Source organism: Oryzias latipes, chromosome 1 (assembly GCF_053564925.1).
Source record: "Oryzias latipes strain Hd-rR chromosome 1, Olatipes_Hd-rR_3.1".
Classification (NCBI taxonomy): Eukaryota; Metazoa; Chordata; class Actinopteri; order Beloniformes; family Adrianichthyidae; genus Oryzias; species Oryzias latipes.
The window spans coordinates 20771407-20784361 of NC_136237.1; the positions used below are offsets into that span (position 1 = coordinate 20771407).

Sequence of the window (12955 nt, forward strand, 5' to 3'; positions counted from 1 at the left end):
TCACCTACAAGCAAACATTTCAAACCATTTGCTGGCATGACCCCTAAAGCTCACGGCGCTGCTCCTGCACCCAGCTGCGCGGCTCTCTACGTGTCGCTGGCTGCGTGATCGCTCACCCATCGGCCGTTGGTTCCGTGCTGAGACAGAGGGTTTGGCCACATGGAAGACAGCAGCGCTGCCGGCAATATGCGAGCGTGTCGCCTGCCAGCTTCTCTGCTGAGTTTCGTTTATTAATCATCATTTAATTCTTCCCACTTCTTGTCATACCGCTGCGCAGTTTCTAACAACATGTAACACGTGCCAAGAAGAGCTATGCCTTTTTCATTTATCTGCAGAAAGGAAATTACTTTTTTTTTTTCCAGGCTGGAAAATGAGCAGCAAAAATGTGGTCAAACAATCATCAGAAGAGTCAAATTCCTATTAGACCTATATCTGTAAAAGCAAATGAGGATTAAAGTGTGTGTTGGAATGTTTTATGTGAGTCAATACTTCTGCCAATCCATACACAATTTAGCCAGAGGCTATTTGAACAGAAAATTGTCAACGCCTTAAGTTAAGCATGGAGAGCAGAGGCGAAGATCTACGTCAACAACTTTGTTCGTTAGAATTCATTTTGCGAAACCCAATTATGTCCCTCTTTTTTTTTTTTTCCTTCCTACTTTCTTTGATCTTTTGAGATGTAACTTTGGTGAGTAAAGCACAGAGAATATCAAGGAAATAGCTGAACATAAACCATCATACGGGTACACTTGATTAAAATCCTGCTGCTGCATTCTGACCTCCTTACATGTAATTAGCAAATGTGTTATTCTTTTTTTAGTGTATTCCCCTTTGTTTTCCTCAAACCACCATGATTAAAAAGAAAAAGATTACCCCCATCTTTGCCTATGTTAGCATTTTGTAAAGACTCTTTCCAAAAAAAGGGCAGCCAGGACGAAGTCAAGGGCAGTTTTCCTCTCGCCCTTCGACAAACTGCTGATCACAGAGTGATGCATATATTCTGCTGCAACCTCTAACATTTAATGTGACTCAAAGCGGCTCTCTATCTGCTCCATATCCACATGATGCAAATCGGTTCTGACCCCAACATTTCTGCAGAAGGGGAAAGGCTAATGTCAGGAGTGCGTTTAGCAAATCACCCGACTACAACATCCAAATGATGACAGCCATGATTTGCCCCACTGCCAGTTACAGTTAGTGGATCTGAGCCCCAAAGAAGCCTCTTGGGTTTTCTCAGCCGTGCTCTCTGCTCCGACTATTAAATTATGAACGTTTTATCACCTCTGGTGAGCAAAAGGCGACCACTTGCTTTGTCAATCTTGTCCGAATTGTGAGGGCAAGGGCTTTGGTCCACAACCCCAGCAAAGATGACATTTACTGTATGGTAGTTTTGTTGTTGGCTTTTTATAAGTACGGGTACATTAAATAAAGTGAGTCTGACCGTTTTGTTAACTCTTCATTTTAAGGATGTTGTTCTCATTTGAAGGCTTTCATTGTGAAACTGCTGGTTAGAGTGACATTAACAGAGTTGAAAACCTAGGAAACAAGGCTGTGGCTTCAGACTGTCAATAACAGCAGCACTGACTCTCTCTCTGCTCTGCTTTGCAGAATCTGCCTCAGCTGATAGGAAGGTGTTTGAGGTCGGTCAAATTTGATCACTTCAAAATAAAATTTAAAATTTGTTCACTTCAAAATAAAACTAAAAAAAAGAAAGGAAAGAAAAGATCAGGCAAAGTGCATCAATGAAAGTTTTAGGCAAAAACTATGTTTTCTGAGACAAAAAAGGGGTCATACTTGCGTTAAATTTGCATAACAACAACAGTAACTAGGACAGCACCATCATAATAATTATTAATTTTGTAATAATAATTACATAATAGGCTACTATATCATTTAAAACAAACTTTTCTTTTCAAGTTGCTAAAAAAATAAAGTAATTACCTTAAATTAAAACAGTTTTAAAAAAAGAGTTTACTACTTTTATTTTCCCCTTAACCCTTTTCTGTTTTTGTTGCCCGCGCGCGCTGTATCCGCCCCCCGCGCGCGCATGCTTCTCCACAGTTGCCACGCGCTCACCTGCGTTCCTCAGCTTTTTGTTCCGGTACACGGAGAAGATGACCAACAGATTGCCAAGAATGTCGACGACGATAGTGAAGATGAGGAAGCACCCTAAAGTTGTGGTGACCCACGGCGGGCGGCCCAGGACGGGGTCCTGCGAGGAGGTGTTCAGGTGAGACCCATTTTGAAGCATTGTAGGCTCTGCGGTCTCCGAACTTTTTCCGTGCTTGAATTCAGCCCGAGCTGACTCCCCCCGTGAGTCCTAAGGAGCGGATAATGGAGCCGCCGGTGTTTGGAAAGTAAAACCTCCCGCGGCTTTCATGCTCATCCTCTCCACAGCTCCTCTATTTGCTCCTCTGCCCCTCAGCGAGGGGCTTCATCCTCATCAGCGATAGTGAGCTCCCCGTCTCTCTGCCCGCATCGGTGTCACTCCTGCGCCCGCGTGCCATTCACTTTTGTCGGTGCGCACATGTGACATGAAGGCGCCACTTCCAACCTTTCCCAGCATGTGATCAATCGGTCTGGAGAGGAGCGCTTTTTATTCCGGGGGAAACAAACACCGCCTCCTGGCGGCTGCGATAGGCACACGCACCTGAACGGCTCGTGGCAGCGTCTTACTTCCTGTCATTTACAGCGCGCGTGCTCATTCATCCCCTTCAAGCTCGCATTCTGTCAGACGGCCATTCAATTTTATTTAGAAAAACCATTCATGCTAGTTCCCTTTCACGAGATAATCCACGAACAGACTACAATAACACATACTTGCACATATAAATATAAAACTGTATACATACATAACAATGAATACAATTTCATATATATATATATAATATTTTATATATTGATAATATATGTATTTTTAAAGGTGAGTTCTTCAAAAGTGATATTTTACAATCAGTCATCTGTCTTCAAAACCGTACCCCATGCTGTCATACTCTGCCTTAATTGGCCCCGTCATAATTGGAAAATCCATAATTTCTATATAAATATATTATGCTAATGTTAGTTGATGAGGTTCGAGCTAAATGGGTCAGCCCGCTCAATGAACCCAAGTAGATTGTCTCTGCAGGCTTTTCCTGTACATTTTGGGAGAAAAAAAAACATTTAAGAAATCTTTCAGGAAAAAGAAAATGAAGCAGATCATTAGATATAACTGTCAAAGAAATTGAAAACACATCTACATTTTTTGTCATTGTAGGAATTTTTCATGGGCTTGCCGAAAAAAGGGAAACTAAGCAAATTTTTAATTGATTTGTAAGCTGATTTAGAGCAATCAATTTTTTTAACTGCATTTTGGGATGAGGCAACAAACAAACTTAAAAAAACAAGCCATTAGTTTGGCCACATAAAACACCCATGATTCTGCCTTTTTTAGCCAAAATGAATAAAACTGTAGTTTATGGGACACAGTTTCTGCAGAGCGGCAGGAGTTAATATAAAATTCACCTCTGATTTGTGGACGGGGTGGTTGGTGCGAAGCAACACCACGTCTTCTTCCCATCACCCATAACTAAGCTCTCTGTTTGCACGCTCTCCCGCTTGCTTACAGCCCTTCGCAACCCCAACCTAACATTACTGTGAAACAGAAATGGTGAGCAATGCTGGAGCTATCCAGCCGTACAGTTTGGTGCTCAGACGAGGAAAACGAAGACGTGCTTTACTTGGATTTAGTCGTCTACGAGTGGATGCATCAGAATGGAGCGCAGCTTGGAGATTGAGGCCCACCCTGCATATTTTCTATGTAACAAATAAAATCTTTTTTAAATGCCGTTTGCTTGTCTTGCCTGACTTTTTCAACAATTTGAATAAAGAAATACTTAACAATGCAATTTTAAGCCAAAATGTCTTCCATCATCACAAAAAACACCCAAAACACAATTTTCATTGGGTTGTCTTTAAGCCTTTGTCCTTTTATAAACACTGTTTGTGATTTTAAACAGAAAAACATTTTTCCCATTCAATCTACTTCCAGTAATCCGCCTTGTGTGATTCATTTAAAGGAAATTAGTTTTAATAATAAATGTATAACTACATTAATTCCTGAATGAATGAAAGGTTATAAATAAAGGTTGTTTTTTTTTTTAAAGTTTTTGGACTTTTCACTCCACAGAAACCCCTTGGTATCCAAGAAAAGAGTTAGAGCTTTGGATGCATATGTATGGACACTCCCTACGTCCTTCCTATCTGATCCTGTCAGGGCTCATGTAATTAAATTAAACTGAACGGTTCTTATCTATCCTCTCGTCCATACATCACAGCTGAAAACCTGCAGAACCTTTTTTTTTTCACTATTTAACTGTTGTGAAGGCTGAAAGGAGAGTAATTCAATCCTGTCCTGTTATCAAGCCAATATATTTGACTGCATTCATTCCCTGAGTTGGGATCAGTGTGTCTTTTCCTACATTTGTTAAACACCACTGTGCCACAGTGCTGCCATCCTCATGCTTTATGGACAGGATTAGCCAAAGGATGACCGATGTCAACAGCTCTGCCAAGTTCAGAGAACTGGTTTCCTCATGCTTTCATGAATGGAGCCCAGAAAATCCTGCAGTCATACATCTCTCTCTCCCAGTAGATACTGTCTGGCTGCTGAGCTACATAGACTGTTGTAATTTGACAGCTTTCTTCTGCAGAAAGCTTGCAAAACCTTTTAGTAGAGACTGGTCCTCTCTTTAACCACATTTTGTCTTTCTCGCTTTTGCACGTTGGAGGCTGCTTTAAAACTTACAAAGATGTTCTAAAGATGAAAAAGTGAATATTTACTCCTGGTTTTATGAAAAAAAGAGCTACAAAAGCATCAATAATTACAACAATTTCCTCTGTTTCATCAAAGCAGCTCTAAATATTTCCTTAATGACTGGCTGAGAGTGCTTTGTATTCCAAAAAATGAAATGTAAGTTACTGAAATGAGTCACTTTGTTATTAGTCTAGCCCAGTGAGGGTCCCCACTTATTCAGGAAATGATAAACTTAATGTATTTCTGGCGTCATTTCTGCCCTAAATATGCTTTGTTACATTGAGTGTCATTTAGAAAACATTGGAGCTTGTTTTGGATGTCACTGGTGAACCCCGGAGCAGTCACGAGTCCAGCACAAGGCCCTACAAAGACAAATGAGAGAAACGGCCATCCACGCTCGCGCATACACACACACACACGGACTCCTATGGGCAATTTAGAATGACAAATCATGCCTACATGCAAGTGTGGGCGGGAGCATCCGCGTCTCCAGAAAACCCACTCAGTCACAGGGAGGGCATTCTGACTGTAGGTAGAAAAGCCGAAGCTAGTTAAACCTGCATCTACATGCTGTGAATGAAACTTTAAAGCTACACAGCTAATATTTGATTTCTGCCTCATGTCACTGTGGATAATGAGTTTTTCCAATGCTGCTGTTTAAAGGAACATCGTTACATTCCTCAGTAAGAGTAAATAGGCTTATTGTTGTTAATGTCTTTACAAAGGCAGTTACCGTTACTGAATGTTAAACACTGTGTTACTTTAAATTGATTTCATAAACTGTGTAAGACAAACACATCAGTAGGCGCTCTTTTTCTATAAAGTGACTTTCTGTCAAAAGGGATAATTAATTGGTTAACAATGGCAAAAGCAATTTTCATTGGCTAAGGACAGTGTCCTGTTCCTTGCGAAAAAAGGAACAGGACACTTGTGAGGTTCTTTGTGAGTTTGACATTCCTGGTGTAAAACCAGGAATGTCAAACTCATTTTCACCAAGGGCCACATCAACATAGTGGTTGTCCTCAAAGGGCCTGATATAACTTATACATGTAACTAAATGTAATGAAAAATAAACGTAACTACTCCTTAATGTTGAATAACTCATTTATTATTGTAACTTGGCACAAATGTGTATTTGCTTTGTACTACAGGTTAAAACACACTTTATAATTTACAACTGTTTACTTTTGTTATAAATATGCTCTCTGTTGATATGCAATAAATATTGAAGATTATATACGAGTAAATGTCTATTTTACATATTTTAATTGACATAAGATAACTCCCCAGGGGGCACAATAAGCTTCATCCAGTGTGGGTCCTTAGGCAAGATTCTTGATGCTAACGCCTAATTATGTAGCCACAGAGGGGCCCAATCTGGGTCCCTCTGTGACGGTCCCCAGCATGGATAAAATACAAAGTTGTGTCAAACCACCTGTACAAACCAGTGAAAGCTGATCCGCTGTGGCGACCCCTGACAGGATATGCCGAGAGGTGAACAACAATTTATGTGAAAACTGATTATCCCTGATTTCTAATTTTATTCTTTTTGTTTTCTGATCACACACATCTTTGTCTTAACTGTTGACTCTTGAGTGTCATATAATCCCACTGCCGTAGCCTTAATGGGGCACAAGTCTAAGAGTTTGACAATACAAAGGGCATTTACAGTTCAGGGAAAATTCAAACAAACTCACAGGGGGGCATCTTAAACTCACGCGTTATTTCACATCAAATTGTCATCCCCGCCTGTAAATTGGTTTGATATGTATTTTGATTCTGTCTCAAACTGGGACACATTTGAAGAAGCCGTTATTGTGCATCTAAAATGCAACACTTACGTCTATTGTACTTTTTAATTGACAGTCCATTTGTGCTACAGTACACTGAGGGAAGAGGGGGACAGTTCCACATTTTTGCAACCTGTTGTGCAATGCTTAGATGACATGTTTAAAAGGGAACAACAGGTCCATCTTTATGAGTTTCTTTAAAACCCCAGAAGGTACAATTATTAAAAGTGGCACAAATCTTCAAAAGCCAACTCACAGTTCAAAGGCAACAGTACAGTTATGTATCTGAGAATAATGTGCTTTTTTATGAATTTATCTAGATGTATCCTTATGGAAAAACCCTGTGATGTTTTATTTTTTACTACATGTATCTGATCCCTATCTGTATCAGTTGACAGTTCATGCAGATTATGCAAACAGTTTGTACTAGATGTCCTTTTCCTGTGAATTCAATTTTTTAAAAATCAAATGATATGTTTTTACCATACATGACCAAAAAGACTTATTGACATCATGCAACTTTACCCCAGACACAGAAAACGTTCAGTTGCAGTAACACAAGGAAATAAACTGCTTGTTTTTGTCACTGCAGGAGTGACAATGCAACTGCACGAAGGAAGTTTGTAGATGCAGTTGTTTGCATTAAAGTATAAGTGGTGTTTGTGTGTCTGTTGGACAAGCCATTAGTTTCATTTTCTGCGTGACCTCAGAAAAGTCGCAGCCATTAGACCCTACGGTGTTATTTATAGAATAGCACATTCTGCAACACTTACATTAGACCTATTGACCCTTTCAGATTAGGATGATGTTGCCATGGATAAATTAAACTTTGCACCATGGTGCCATCTCCCTTCCTGTTTGGGCCATTCTCAGAAATAGTATACTGGGAAATACACATTTATTTTTAAACCTTTAGTAAATTTTACAAACACTTAACAGAACTTGGCATTCCATATGATAAACTAACAGTTTTCGGGCTTTACCTGAACAGCATCCTTTTAAAATTTTTAACACTTTGTCCCTATGGGCCTCGGTTTGTTTGCAAAACAGAAAAAAAGCCTCACAGTGGACAAGATCAAATTAAAAGAAATTAAAAGAAGAAGAAATTGCTGGCCAGAGGAGGGTCCTTAGTGCATATTTTCATGAAGAAACCCAATAATTCCAGACCTTAGTCATAATGTCAAATCTAATTTTATCTTTCCCAGGAGAAGAGTGTCAGCCTGAAGGAAGACAGCAAAGAGCAGAACCCAGATTATTTCTCTAACCCCAAACTGCCTTTATTAAACTACAGTATATATTTAGATCATAACTGCTGAAAACTAACAAAAACAAAGAGAGCTTTTAAATGGAGATGCCATGTCAGATTGTATGTTTTTTATTGCTGTGTTGGGGCAGAGATAGAACAGATCAAACAGGGGATACCAAAGGCAGGAAAAAACTTAAACAAAAGTTGTATTTAGAGTTTTTTTATTTTTATCTCACAGGGAAATTACTGTAAAAACATTCAGATGTATCATTTTTTTTAATATAAAATTTAAATGTGGGCTTAAGATATTAAACCAACATAAAATTACTACTTAAGGAGTTGTTGCCACAGAAAATTTGAAATGCTGAGACAAAATAAGAGTTTTTGTGAAATATCAAGATAATCCATCCACCTTGTGTATTTATGCATCTGAAAGGTAATGAACATTTGAACTATATTTGAATAAATTTGACCTTTTTTCAGTATCTTTAAATTAATCTTAAACTTGTAAATGTCGATTGTAACAAAAACCACTGCAAAGCCGAGTCTTCATCTGTGCTCGGAACATTTTTTTCCTAGCAGTTTCTTTCATCGCCCATGAAGTCGTAAGTCCCTTTCACAGGGATGGTTCCTGGCGGGGCTATCGAGCTTGTATTGCACCTCAGTGTGTGTCAAGGGTTCAGGAAAGAAATGAATATTTGCCTTTGCCCTTACACCAGCTGCTCAGGCGCTCTCAGGAAAGCAGAAGTTGAGTTATTGAGCTGACATAGAAGGCCATATTTCATTGAAATGAACGCTGATGTATGATCAGCACTGGGCCAACATTACACTGACTGCTTGGCTCAGTGTGACCCAGGTAAAGTGGTGTGATATGTTTCTTTTTAAGGCCTTTATGTTGCACTCTATGAGCAATTGGGGCATTTGACAGGTGCGACACCTGAGTGGTATAATTTTCCTTTTCTCTAAGCACATAAAGACGGACCACTTATTGAAGGCATGTATTCATTTAATGGAACTCAGTAATTTTTGATACATTCATATAGTAATGCCATTCTGTGCTATTGGCACAAATTATTTTCCTGTCCTAGCATAGGTTCTAATTTAAAGAAGTTCATAGCAAAAGTCTTATCTTATCAACTCTCTTTTTGAAAGAATAAGGGGGGAGGGGTAGTCTACACTATTCTACATGTTAGACAAACAAAGGAGCACCTTTCTTTGTCTGCTCCTCGAGGGTCAATCTGGATTGTTTCAAGATCTGCAGGTGAGCACAGCTGAGCGAAAGAAACGGAGACAACTTTGTCTGACTGACTTCCTGTCTGCGTGCTGCACAGCGGGAAAACTTATCTTTGAACTTTTTTTTTGCTAGTTTCTTTGATGTGTTTGAGCATACTGGGCACGTGAATGGGTGAACAGGTTTACAATTCCATTCTTCACTGTATGAAATTTTGGTTTTATAAAGAGGTTTGTAATCCTTGTTAACTTTTACCATCATTAGAAAGGCTAAATTAAGGATATTTACTGTTTTACCCTGCAGTTGTTCACACACAGGTTAACAGGTAATTGAAACAATTATAATTTTGAAAACAATAACTTTTTCATAACAAAGCATGGACACAAAACTCTTCGTCTTTGGAATGTCACTTAGATTTCCCAGTGTCCACCGTCTTTCATAATGTACATTTTGTCTCTGATGCACCGCCAGAGTCAAAGATGTAGTCTCTGAGGTGAATCAGAGGCGGGTGGGTGCAATAGGGTGCAATATTCTCTTCTTGAAACAGTACAGATGAAAGTGTACAATCCTCACACAGCAGACAAAGAAACAACTCTGTATTAGCAAATATGAACCGTACATATAAGATAAGATAAGATAAGATAAGATAAGATATTCCTTTATTCGTCCCACGATGGTGAAATTTCCTTTTTGCGGCAGCAGTACAGGGCAGAGAGAGAGCAATATATAAAAGAAACAAACTATGGAGTCAATATACTCACATATATACACAATATACACACACATTTCCAAAAAAAAAAAAAAATATATATATATATATATATATATATATATATATAATTAATATAATAATTAATTAATAATAATAATATAAGTACAATTGTAGCCTTATTGTTTAGATTTCTCCCCCCGCATCAGCCTACCCCCTCACTTGGTTTCAGAATGACGTAGCTCATCATAACTGAGCACATTAGAGAGGGATATTTACCCCTGGGGGGGGGCACTACAACTGTCCAGAGACGGAGCGGTGACTACCTCTGGAGGCGCATCAGAGGCAAAGGGAAATGTTACACCGTAGCTGAACATGGTATTTTGTAATGCGCTGAAAGCTTAAAAAGTAGAGCACTTTGAAAGGGCTACTAATTACTGAAATGTTAATAAGTGATCTCAAAAGTTTCCTTTGCTTGAGAATAAAAAGCAACATATACACTTAACTTAGAGTGTTTGTTATGGACTTTAGAGTTTGGATAAAGCAGGTTTAAGAACAGTGGCCTCTTGGTGCCATCGGTAGCCAAAGCAGCAATGCAGAAGTGCTGACCGCTTAAATCCCACCCTAGCTATAAATCTTTTAATCTATTGATGTTTTTAATGTGTAGTAATTATTGACTGCATCACCTCTGTTTATTAAAATAAGAAACACACTTTAAAGTGATTTCTGTCTTGTCCAGATTAACAAAGTTGTTTGTTAAATTGAGTTTGACGTTAGTTTAAATTGAAAATAACACTAAACTTTAAAGTAATGATCTTGATATTGGTTTTTGGCTTTTTGCTCCATTTGGCTCCTGAAAATCTGGTTGTGGCTCCTCACAGAGGGACCCTTCCCACTTTCTTATAGTTCTCTATGGGTGACCCGATGGCAGGATTTGTTTTGACGGCTTTGTTCCATTTTAATCCGTACTCAGGAGAGGAACGCTTGGTCTCCTTGCAGATGCACGCCACAGCATCTTTCCCTGGTCTCAAGAGTGGTACAGATGTGTTGAGAGCCCACAATCCATGACCTATCGGTCCAACAGAGATGCAAAGTTTTGGCTATGAAACCATCTGGATGGAAGCCACAAACCAACGAACACAACAACAAAGTTGTCTATCTGGTCTGGAGCTGAATCCAAGTATTTGACGGAATTGACATAAATAGAAAGCAAACATTAATAGGCACATGTTGGTGATGCAAGCAAGCTATGATGTGTGTAATGGCTCACAGGAGTGAACACTGCCCCCACTGCGCTGGTGTACTGTTGTCCAGGGACTAATAGTCAAGGAGTACTCATTTGTTGCGTCTACAGCATGGTTCAATTCAGATAATGTACTGTTTTTGGGTCTGTAGTGAAATTGAGTTGTCAGTGAACGTTTATTCTGTTTCTGTGTGCACTAAAGAATTTAGGCATTTGTTTTTTTTGTCCCTTGTGTTTTTGCCTTACACTTAGTTTAAGGATGAATTCACACCTACTTCATCTGGTTAGTCTTTCCCTGTTAGTCCAGATCAAGTGTGCAAACAGCCATGCAAACCCTTCTCTGGTTCTCTGGTTTAAACAAGCAAAACCAAAGACCATCACCTCAGACGGCTCTCAGTCTGCTTATTTGGCGCCAAATGGACTTGGTATGGTTCGCTTTAGTTTGCTTACACTGTAAATATGAACTGGTCCTGATCCAACATCAATGCTACTAGCCTTTCTGGATTTTACAAGCCACGGTAGCTGAACATTATAAAAATGAACAGCTGTGAAAGTCGCACTAAAGGCCATGGGTCATGGACAAAACTGGAATTCCAAGGAAATACAGGTCCTCCTTGATAATTGTGCAGATGCATGCATAAAAATATCACACAAAAAGTGAATTTGTGTTTTCCATGTTTGGTGAAGAGATGAAGAAAGAGCTTCAAGCTCCTGACCACTGCATTTTTATGGTGAAAAAAAAAATCATTAGAGTGAAGCTTTGTTGATGAAAATGACTTATGATCATGGTTTGAAACGCTTGATCACACTCTCAGAACCAGACCAGCTGTTTGTCCAGCTGTTTGATGTTCAGAACAGTTAACTGTGCGTAATCACTTAAAAGTTAAAAAATTAATCTAAAACTCTATTTTCACTGTTTGGTTTTTTTGCATTTACTGGAACTCTTAAGATAATTTTCTGGGCTGTGACTTTAATATCATCCTGAGAAATGAGACTTTTATTTAATAGCTTATCGAAGCAGGTAATAAATAAGTAATAGCATCTCTATAATAGATGCCTGGAACATGTAGGCCAACCCCAAAACAAGTGGGCTACCGTGCAGTCATTTGGAGAGAAAGCTATATTTGCAGGGAACAGCGTGTTTTGTTTTTAAGAAAGCCTGTTTTCTCTAAGAAGGTTTGTTGATTTTAAAAGGATCATAGAGAGTAGACTTATCCATCCTGACAAACATCTGAAGTTGTGCTTTTTGTTTTTCATTAATCATTTCCTTCAAGAAGTAAAGAAAATAACTCGAAAAAAGTATGCTCAAACAATATTCTTCTTGTAAAAGAGATATAAAAAAAACAAGGACGTATGATGGGAGGTGTGCAACTTCGTCTCAAAAGCATCAAGAGTTCTACTCTGAGGGGGTTTTTTTTCTCTTTTTTTTTCGGGAGGGGGGGTTAACTATAGTGGAGCGAGGTCAGATTTAATAGTGATGAGAGCACACACACACACACAAACACCCCTGTCCTGGAGTAGTTCATCTCAGCAAGCTGTCAGCAAAATGAAGGGAGGAGACAGAAGTAATGTAATGAGCGCGGTCTCGACACAGGCCTGACATGTCTCTGCCGCTTCACTGGTCATCACTACATCCCACAGAGAAACAAGAGTGTTTGCTTTTATCTGCCGTTGTTCCCTCATCCCTCCTCCACCACTTGGCCGGTCGTCATGGCAACGTTGGAGCTCCACCCAGGAAAGAGATGTGTATGCTGGGAGAAAGAGGATTATTGGGGTCAGTGGTCTCTGCATGTGCCTCTGTCTCTCACGCACATTCACACACAAGCTTTCCCACAGCACGCTCCATCTCTGCACAAACACATTTCAACGCAGGAACGCAGTATTTGACAGTAATGAAGCCAGACAGTCATGTTTTTATTGCTTATTCAATTAACCCCCCCA

The 12955-nt window shown here is 39.4% G+C and overlaps 1 protein-coding gene and 1 long non-coding RNA gene across 2 annotated transcripts in view; one reads left to right on the top strand and one right to left on the bottom strand.

The window, feature by feature from the left end:
• LOC144994223 (melatonin receptor type 1A-A) overlaps nucleotides 1-2600 on the bottom strand; it is a 77710-nt gene extending 75110 nt beyond the window's left edge. The window contains exon 1 of the mRNA XM_078951254.1: nucleotides 2077-2600. Within this exon, the coding sequence (XP_078807380.1) occupies nucleotides 2077-2251 (175 nt within the window). The 5' untranslated portion in view covers nucleotides 2252-2600. The remainder of the gene's footprint in view (nucleotides 1-2076) is intronic.
• On the top strand, nucleotides 2089-3827 carry LOC144994224 (uncharacterized). The gene is made up of 2 exons (XR_013657660.1): nucleotides 2089-2230; nucleotides 3608-3827. It is a non-coding gene; the product is annotated as an uncharacterized LOC144994224 (long non-coding RNA).
• Nucleotides 3828-12955: the final 9128 nt, after the last annotated feature.